This window comes from Helianthus annuus, chromosome 6 (genome assembly GCF_002127325.2).
Source record: "Helianthus annuus cultivar XRQ/B chromosome 6, HanXRQr2.0-SUNRISE, whole genome shotgun sequence".
Taxonomy (NCBI): domain Eukaryota; kingdom Viridiplantae; phylum Streptophyta; class Magnoliopsida; order Asterales; family Asteraceae; genus Helianthus; species Helianthus annuus.
In genome coordinates, this window is record NC_035438.2 from 29682540 (window position 1) to 29692872 (window position 10333).

General features: G+C 34.4%; 2 protein-coding genes across 2 annotated transcripts; both read left to right on the forward strand.

Annotated features, from left to right (window-relative positions):
- The first annotated feature begins 1865 nt into the window (after positions 1-1865).
- LOC110896051 (probable methyltransferase PMT21) lies at positions 1866-6402 on the forward strand. The gene is made up of 8 exons (XM_022143477.2): positions 1866-2001; positions 3355-3661; positions 3767-3915; positions 4303-4498; positions 4592-4802; positions 4931-5606; positions 5697-5774; positions 5859-6402. Exons 2-8 carry the CDS (start codon positions 3383-3385, stop codon positions 6073-6075), a joined length of 1806 nt encoding a protein of 601 aa, XP_021999169.1. The 5' UTR covers positions 1866-2001; positions 3355-3382; the 3' UTR covers positions 6076-6402.
- Positions 6403-6890: 488 nt separating this feature from the next.
- On the forward strand, positions 6891-8760 carry LOC110896053 (glycosyltransferase family protein 64 C3). The gene has a single exon (XM_022143478.2). It carries the CDS (start codon positions 7499-7501, stop codon positions 8507-8509), a length of 1011 nt encoding a protein of 336 aa, XP_021999170.1. The 5' UTR covers positions 6891-7498; the 3' UTR covers positions 8510-8760.
- Positions 8761-10333: the final 1573 nt, after the last annotated feature.

The window sequence follows — 10333 nt, forward strand, 5'->3', positions numbered from 1 at the left end:
CACCCAATATGATACCTTTTGCTTGTTCGTTTCAGCATGGCAAATCGACGGACCAAGTTATTCATCCAGCCGTATTGTTGCACCCGTACAATTTGTTTCAAGTTTACCTCTCGCGGACTTTTTTATGGGTCCCCCACTCACATACACATATATATAAAGTTAAATTTTAAGGATTGTCCTTTATCTTTATACTCATTTTCAGACGTTGTCCTTTATGTTCAAAATTGACATCATACACGTTTTGTCCTTTAGGCCTAACCCAGTTAGTTTTTTCAGTTAAATTTGGTCATGTGCAAAGCACATGAGGACATTTTTGTCAATTCAAAGGTTGCAGAAGCTTTGAGCTGTAAATCTGCCGTTGAATTTACCTTTGAATTGACAAAAATGCCCTCATGTGCAAAGCATATGACCAAATTTAACTGAAAAAACTAACCGAGTTAGGCCTAAAGGACAAAACGTGTATGATATGAAAACATAAAGGACAAAACTCGTCAATTTTGAACATAAAGGACATCGCCTGAAAATGGGTATAAAGATAAAGGACAATCCTTGAAATTCACTCTATATATAATATTATATAATATTTTTTATTGAGATTTATACACTGTGAGAAAAATAGAAGTTTTTAAAGGAAGTTTATAAATCTAATGAGACGCTAAGGTGATGGTTTATGGTTGAGTAATCTTATCTATCTACTATAATAAAAGAAACCAAGTTTTGGACACATGTCATTCATAGAAGTTATCCTCAAATCTATACTTATTTTATATTAACTAAATAAATAAATAATAAATTAATATTAAATCTTATCATCCTTTAATAAAATATTATCCTCAAATCTAAATTGTTAATTTAATATATTTTTAAAACAAATACCTCTATTTCCTACTTATCTTATATTAAATATATAAATAATAAATTAATATTAAATGTTATTCTAATTTATTAAAAATGTAACTTTTTTTATTAATTGGTATACAAAATTATATTTATTCAACTCGTGTAAAACGCGAGGTTTTTAAAAATATAACTTTTTTTATTATTTACTATACAAAGTTACATTTATATAACATGTGTAATACACGAAGTTTTTAAAAATATAACTGTTATCATTTGCTATGTAAAATTAGATTTATTCAACACGTGTAATAAACAGGGTTTTTAAGGATACAAATTTTTTTTATTATTTGGTAGATTTTTCAACCCGACTATAGACGGGCTTTTTAAAGATACGGTGTTTTTATTATTTAATATACAAAATTACATTTATTTAATATGTGTAATGCACACATTTTTTAAAGATATAACTCTTTTTTAGATTTATTCAACACGTGTAACATACGGGGTTTTTAAGGATGTAACATTTTTATTATTTGGTAGATTTATTCAACCCGATTATACACGGGTTTTTTTTTAAGATACGACGTTTTTAGTATACAAAATTACATTTATTTAATCTGTGTAATACACATGGTTTTTAAAGATATAATTATTTTTTTTATTATTTGATATATAAAATTATATTTATTTAACCCGTACAATATACGGGGTTCATAAAGATATAACTTTTTATTATTTAATATATACAATTACATTTATTCAACCCGTGTAATACACGGACTTCTAACCTAGTAATTATAATATCACATATCATATTTATCTTTTTTCTCTATATTATTATTATTATTATTATTATTATTATTATGATAGGGTGATCTTATAATTATAATATCACATATCATATTTACCCCTTTTCTCTATTATTATTATTATTATTATTATTATTATTATTATTATTATTATTATTATTATTATTATTATTATTATTATTATAATATTGCATGTTGCCATATATATGTATCCCTTGCCTTCCCCTCTTCACCATCTCTCTCCCATCTGCTTTTCAACTCGGGTTTCAATTCAAAGGATCTGTGTCGTCCTGTAGGGTTCATAATTCTGTTCACTATTTCTCGGAACAGATTACCCACATCTTCTCCGCAGGTAATCCAATTTCAAACCCCATCTTCTTACTTCACCCACTATTCAATCTTTCAATTACAAACAACACTTTCCTGAAACTCAAATCTTTTATGATACCCAATTGTGTTGTCTGATTTCATGTTGCAGATCTGACACAAAGAATCCTGTTCTCTCTATCTTTTTTGCTTGTCAAGTTTGAGAATTTTGTGATTTTTTTTTTTCGAAAAAGATTGAATTTTTATGTGTGAACAAAATGAATTCAACTGATATCTGATAACTTGTGAATTTTACTGACAAAAAGATTTATTTTTTATGCATGAACAAGATTAACTGAACTGATATTTGAAACTTTCGATTTTTTTCTGAGAAAAAGATTAAATCTTTATGTATGAACAAGATGGACTGAACTGATATATGATAACTTGTGAATTTTACTGACCAAAATATTGAATCTTTATGTATGAACAAGATGAAATAAACTGATATTTGATAACTTGTGAATTTTACTGACAAAAAGATTGAATCTTTATGTATGAACAAGATGAATGAACTGATATTTGATGACTTGTGAAATTTACTGAGAAAAAGATTGAATCTTTATGTATGAACAAGTTATATTGAACTGATATTTGATAATTTGTGAATTTTTCTGACAAAAAGATTGAATCTTTATGTATAAAGCAGATGAACTAAACTGATGTTTGTTAATGCTTTGTTTTTAAGCTAAATTAGGAGTGGGTTTTATTTGGAATTATGTGTTCTTTTAATCTTGATTGATAAACTGTCAGAAGAACAAAAAAAAAAAAAAAGCTATTGATTAGGTGCTATGGTGATCAAAGAATATTGGAACTTTACTCTGTTTTATCTTCAAAATAAGTAAAAAAAAAAAAAGAAAAGAAAAGTGTGAATTAAGTTATACAGTACTGTTTCTCTCTCTTTTTCACTCACTTGGTACAATCATAAGGGACCCTTTAACCAAAATTCACAAAATTGAACCCAAAATATTTTAGTCAAGTTTAATTTAATTGGTGCAATTAGGATTGCCGGCAGTAGCCAATACTTGCCACCAGACTTTGACAATTTTTCTTGAATTTTTCACATCCATGCCACCAGATCTGCACTAATTTTCTCTTTAATTAATTAATTAATTTATTTTATTTACTTTGACTTTGACTTTTTTTAGATAATCAAGATCTGTCTTTGAACTAGGTTTGTCTCAAAAATCTGTCTTCAAGTCTTGTTTACTTTAATCTTGAGGAATTTATGACAATTAATTAAAATCCTTTTGTTTTAATTAATATGATTTACAAAATTTGGTTGTTTGGTACAAGTTATTGCATAATTGCTTACAAGTTTTGAACTTTTAATTAATAGATTGTGCATTAATTTGTGGGGGCAAGAAATGAAGTACAAAGATGAGAACAAGTCTGGAAGACAACCTGAGAAAAGTTCAAGGGTGGTGCTAATTGGAATAATGTTTGTGGTGCTATGTGGATTCTCATTTTATCTTGGTGGGATCTTTTGTTCTGAAAAGAACAAAATTTCTGTTGAACAGGTTTCGAAACCGGGTGACACTAGAGAAGCAGAAAAAACTGATTCTAGCGCGATACAGGTTAAATCGGTTTCGTTTCCTGAATGTAGTGTTGACTTACAGGACTACACACCCTGCACCGATCCAAAGGTATACGCTTTTCCGTGCTGGTGTATAACATTATAAATTTTGCTTGTTTGTTTTTGTTGATAAATAGTGTTATTAGAGATTAATGCAATTGTTTATGTTGAATAGAGATGGATGAAATACGGGCGGCACAGGCTTACATTTATGGAGCGCCATTGCCCGCCTGTGTTTGATAGAAAGGAGTGTTTGATACCGCCACCTGATGGCTATAAGGAGCCTATCAGATGGCCAAAGAGCAGAGACGAATGTTGGTACAGGTAAATTTCGCATCTTTTGTATCTTTTTATGTCAATCTTGGATCAAGATTAGACGTGGCAATGATGGGCATGTTGGAATACGCGTTAAAACTGGTTTGAGTTGAAACGGGTCGTTTCTTAGCGACATGCCGGATTGGTTCCTCGGTTGACCCACAACTTTTTTAATCTAATAATTAATACGTTAATTATGATTAAAAACAATATTGTCCATTACCAAAATAGGAGTTGGGACTAAGGGTAACTTTCAGCGCGTTCGACCCATTTGACCTTTTTCTGTTATAGCTAACTTTTTAAATTAAACATGTTTGAGATAAAACACAACTCGCATATTGGTCCAAGTTACCGTTTGTCATCGTTTTGCTAACATTTGCATATTTAACTTTCTAGGAATGTCCCGTACGACTGGATCAACAAACAGAAGTCAAACCAGCATTGGCTAAGGAAAGAAGGAGAAAAATTCTACTTTCCGGGTGGTGGTACTATGTTCCCCAATGGCGTTAGCGCGTACGTGGATTTAATGCAAAACCTAATCCCGGGGATGAAAGATGGAACCGTCCGTACTGCCATCGATACCGGTTGTGGGGTTAGTTTTCCAAATCAGAAATTTCAAATCTTAACCAAATTGCTCAAAGTTTTAGTATTGTAAACTTAAACATTGTAACTTCAAAATTTCTAGGTTGCTAGCTGGGGAGGTGACTTGCTCGATCGTGGCATCCTAACCGTTTCTCTTGCCCCAAGAGATAACCATGAGGCCCAAGTACAATTCGCATTAGAGCGCGGTATTCCTGCGATTCTTGGAATCATATCTACACAACGTCTTCCATTCCCGTCAAATTCATTCGATATGGCTCATTGTTCACGATGCCTCATCCCATGGACAGAATTCGGTATTTTTTTTCAAATCTCTTAACATGAGCGATGTTATCGTAGATGTGGCAAAATGGTCGGGTCAAATGGGTCATTTTAGGTGTGTTAACTATTGATTCTTGGTTGATTTCTTGAATGACATTTTCAGGTGGAATTTACCTTCTAGAAGTACACAGAATCCTAAGACCAGGAGGCTTTTGGGTCCTCTCAGGTCCACCGATTAACTATCAAAACCGATGGAGAGGTTGGAACACAACAATAGATGAACAAAAATCGGATTACGATAAACTAGAAGAGCTTTTAACTTCAATGTGCTTTAAAATATACAACAAGAAAGATGATATAGCAGTCTGGCAGAAATCATCAGATGAGAGCTGTTACAAACAGCTTGATGCACCAGATAACTACCCGACAAAATGTGACGACGGGACCGAGCCTGATTCCGCGTGGTACACCCCGTTGAGACCGTGTGTGGTTGTGCCTAACTTAAACCACAAGAAACTGAGCTTGGAATCAGTCCCAAAATGGCCTGAAAGATTACATGAGGCCCCGGATCGAATTGTTGATGTTAAAGGTAGCCATGTTAGCGACTTTAAGCGTGATGAGAGTAAGTGGAAAAACAGAATAAAGCATTACAGAACGTTGCTTTCGGTTCTTGGAAGTGATAAGATACGGAATGTGATGGATATGAATACCCGTTATGGAGGTTTTGCTGCTAGTTTGATTGATGATCCACTTTGGGTGATGAATGTTGTTTCATCTTATGCTCCTAACACGCTTCCTGTGGTGTATGATAGGGGCTTAATCGGAACTTATCACGACTGGTAAGACAAACACATAGTTTATGTACTATATATGATTGACGATCTTGTGTTATTTTCTATGCAAACTTGAACTTTTTAAATTTTTGTTAGGTGTGAGGCGTTCTCGACGTATCCTAGAACATATGATCTACTTCATCTAGACGGGCTCTTTACATCGGAAAGCCATAGGTGAATTTTGTTACTTGGTAAAGTGAAAGATGGTAGTAAAGAAATCTTGAAATTTTGACATTTGACATTTGAATTTGATTGTAGGTGTGAGATGAAATATGTGCTGCTGGAGATGGATCGGATATTGAGACCAAACGGGTATGCGTTCATGAGGGAATCAAGCTATTTTGTCGATAAGATCGCTACAATTGCTAAAGGGTTGAGATGGGATTGTCATGTAGAAGACACTGAAGATGTTAATAACAAGGAAAAGATTTTGATTTGCCAGAAAAAGCTTTGGTACTCACAGCAAAACTCATAGCAACAATAAAGATAAGAAAAGGTTGTCATTTTTTCAAGAAACCAGCAGACAGATAGTTAAATTAAAGAATCATTAAGTTGGTATTTCATTAATATTATACATAAGAGTTTTCAAAAAAAAAAAAAAAAGAGGAAAATTAGTTGGGCATAAATTTGAAATCAAGCTGGTATAGATGTTTGTGTAGTAGAAGAAATATAAGTTGATTTTGGTTATATTTTTGTAACAAGAACCAGATATGCTTTGTTTTTCTTGTGCTTTGTTCTTCAAGTTGGTTATTTGTAAGTTCCAAATTCTTATTGTATCTAATTGGATTTGCTTTACTGGTTTCTGTTTGTGCAATTCTTGCAAAAAACAAGTCTTATATGTATGTAATGATTATCTGTCATCATTATCTCAAGTTTGTGAAATGTTTTATTTTTGTTAAAATCCAATACTGTATCAAACATGGCTTAGTTAAGATAAGCTAAAAAACTAAAGCATATGAAATTAAACCTAGAAAGATTTGATTAATACAATATAATTCACTTTTTCCCAATTCCATAAGAAGATATTATGTGATAAAAAGCCACATCAACATGAAACTGAAGGTACTACTAAGCTTTAGGTTTGTTTAGACCAATTTAATGTTATGGTTGTTTTGGGTTAAATATACATCTTAATTGGTTTGAGTGGGCAACTACAATCGTCTTGTATCGTTGGAGACTTGTGTTGTGTTGATGACTACAATTAGTCGAACAGTGAGCCATCGACCCAACGACCAGTCGATCATCCCCCACTCTCACATCTCTTTGGTTTCGATGCCCAGATTCGAATTTGATTTTCTTTTTTGTTTTCGTTTTTTTGTTGCTGCTTCTTCGCTCTCCATTCTCACTTATTTATCCTTGATTTTTCTAATTCAAGATTAAATGGAGGATTTTATTGTTTATACTAGCAATATGAGCAGTTGGTTCAACTCATCAGTAGCCGCACTCCATCATGGTTTCATTAGAAGTCTCCCACAATATTGCGTCAATAGTTCTTAGGGTTTTCGGACGATTTATTCATTACATTTATCTGTATCTTGCTGGCAAGTCAACAATGAACTATTGCGCCATGGAGACGACGGTGATGATCGCTAAAACTGAAACAAAGAAAGAGTGGTTTCTAAAGATGTACATTGTACAATACTACAATGGACTGGTTTTGTTTGAATTCAAAGAAGAGACAGCTTGAGGAATGGTGACACTCATTGTCATTGAACAAAGGACAATTAAAGGTGCCAACTTTTAAAACATAAATCAGTTCATACTCCACCACCCCCACATGTTCTATCTTCCAGTTGCTAACAAATCACTCAACCCAATTTCCCACTTTTTATACGAATCAATTTCACATATTCATTACCACTATCATTTCAAAAAAAAAAAAAAAAAAAAAAAAAAGAATGACCACCGGTCAACTAATATTAATCCTCCTCACCATCACCTCACTTTTCTCCACCACCATCTGCCACCGTCCTCTTTCCACCAACCACCACTGCAACCGTCACAACCTACCGTCACAAAAACTTCTCCGACCAGACCAATTCACCGTCCTAATCAACGGCTACTCAGAATCACGCATTCCGATCCTACACACAATCACCGGAATCTACTCATCCTCTCCATCAGTAGCTGCAGTGGTTCTGCTATGGGGAAACCCTAACACACCGTCAACAACCCTAACACACCTCTCACACAACCTCTCAACCTCATCTCCAGGCCACGCGCCAATCACCGTCATCCGGCAACCATCATCCAGCCTCAACGCGCGGTTCCTCCCGCGCGCGTGGATCTCCACGCGCGCCGTACTCATCTGCGATGACGACATTGAAACCGATACAAAATCGATCGAATTCGTGTTCAATATCTGGAGGAACAATCCGGAACAACTCGTAGGGTTGTTTGCTAGATCTCACGCGTTTGAGTTAACCAGCGGCACGTGGATCTACACGGTTCAACCGGATCGGTACTCGATTGTGTTAACGAAGTTTATGATGATGAAAACAGAGTATTTGTACCTGTATAGCTGTGGAGGGGGTGAATTGATGACGCAAGCAAGGTTGATTGTTGATGAGATGAGGAATTGTGAAGATATTTTGATGAATTTTGTAGTGGCGAATGTGACTAGTGTGGGGCCGGTTTTGGCCGGAGCTAAAAGAGTGAGGGATTGGGGTGACGCGAGGAACGACGGTCAAAAAGCGTTGACTGCGGCGGAGGAGGTGGCGGTGGGGTTGAGTAGTAGGAAGAAGGAGCATAGGAAGAGGAGAGGAGAGTGTATAACAGAGTTTCATAGGGTTTTGGGGAAGATGGGGTTGAGGTATAGTTATGGGAAGGTGGTTGATTCTGTTGGTGAACAGGGGCTTTGTCAAAAAGGTGGCAAATTGGTGTTTTGTGATCAACAATTTTTCAAATGAAAATAACCGGTAAAGTGGTGCTGTTCAAGTCCTGTAAAAGTACGGATTTAAGGATTGTATATTACGGGATGTGTATGTTTAACGATAACCGTTTGCTAAGTATCATTTATGACGACTGTAGTTAGTTTTGCTAAGTATCATTTATGACGACTGTAGTTAGTTTTGAAAGCTTTAGGTTTTTTATGGTTTAGTAATAGAAGCAAATGTAAAAATATAGAGTGGGATCATTGGTGTAAATTTGTTTTCATGTAGTTTTGGCTTGTAGTCGGTTGTGCCCCTCGATTTGAGGTGTGCCGTTTGTTTAATGAAGTTTACCTTTCAAAAAAAAAAATTATGTCGCTTTGGGAAACATAGTTTTGTAGCCATTAGGGGAGATTTGAGGGATGGGGTTGACGACTTAAACAAGACAATGTGCTATTTAAAAAGAGGGAATGTCACTTTAGAGAATGTGTGCAATATATGTATATGGAATGGAATAGGGTGAGTTTAATACATAACTAGCTTTAAGTAAAAAAAAAAAGTGTTAGAAAAGAAAAATCGGTATTACGGTTACATGACCATCTTATGTATCAGAGTTAAACTAATATGTACATATTCAATGAATTGTCTTATTAATATCTGATTCAATCTTCGGTATGTCTATGTATACTTGCTTGTATGCATTTCAACGTGTGTGTATGACGAAAATAAACATGCGCCCCATATAAGGTTCACCAGATCCATCACCTGTCGTATAATGTTCCATCTCGAGACATAGACGATTTCCTATGTTGCATTTCTTGAACAACTCTATCAGTCCCATCTGACCTGACCCTAAACCAGCAAGCACTATAACTACAGTGACACCGCATTGGCTACAACAAACCACATTAGCTAAAGAAACATCACTTCTTAACAAAAATTCTATCTACATTTAGTAAGTACAACTGTACAAGCACCTCATACATTAATTCCCGGAGGTGTTAGGAATAGTGTCAGGCAAGCCCTGTTGGTAATTTCAAATTAAAGGTTTCTTTGCGTGCAAGGCAAGTAAACTAATTAAGGAGGGGATAATTATAGTAATAATTATCAAGTCAAAAAATAAATAGATTTTTAGCAATCTTAGTTATAATCTAATGTGTGTTTACATTATAAATATCATGCTTTGGGTATTAGAGATTGTAAGTCAAATTTTGTGATAGTTTCTTGACATTACTAAAATTTGGGTGCTTAGCCAAGTTCTTATTGTTTTCCGTTTTTGTTCTTGTTCGATACCGATTCATCTTGAAGCCCAGCACATACCAATTGGGCTGTATGGGCGGTTCTCTGGTGTTTATGACAAGTTTGATCTCACACAGTCTTCCCCACCTCCTAAAGAGAGTAGGATTATTGTATTAACAAAATAACATATACTTTAGTCAGCATAAACCTAAACAAAAAGTAAAACTACTTAAATTTCAAAGTAGGGGAATGTTCTTTGGCATTATGTTTCCCTTAATTCATTGAACAAATGATGTCAACTTCTATTTAGTTGATTTGATTAAGCAATTACAAGAACAAAAGACAAGATGGTGAACAACATATCCATTTACATGTACATGTACAATTCTAACAACTCTCATATAATAAGCTAGAACAATGATTATCAACTGAATGTAATCCGCTACGTAGACCAAGTTCAATTTCAGCTCTCGCGTACCATTCTGGGATACTGCTACCTCTTCCGGGAACTCTTTGTAATTGATATCCTAAAACTATATCATCGCGTAGTCTCTGGGCCCCACTAAGCTAAACATTAAGACAATAAAGTAGAATTAAAACGATGGACATGAGAACTATTTGATG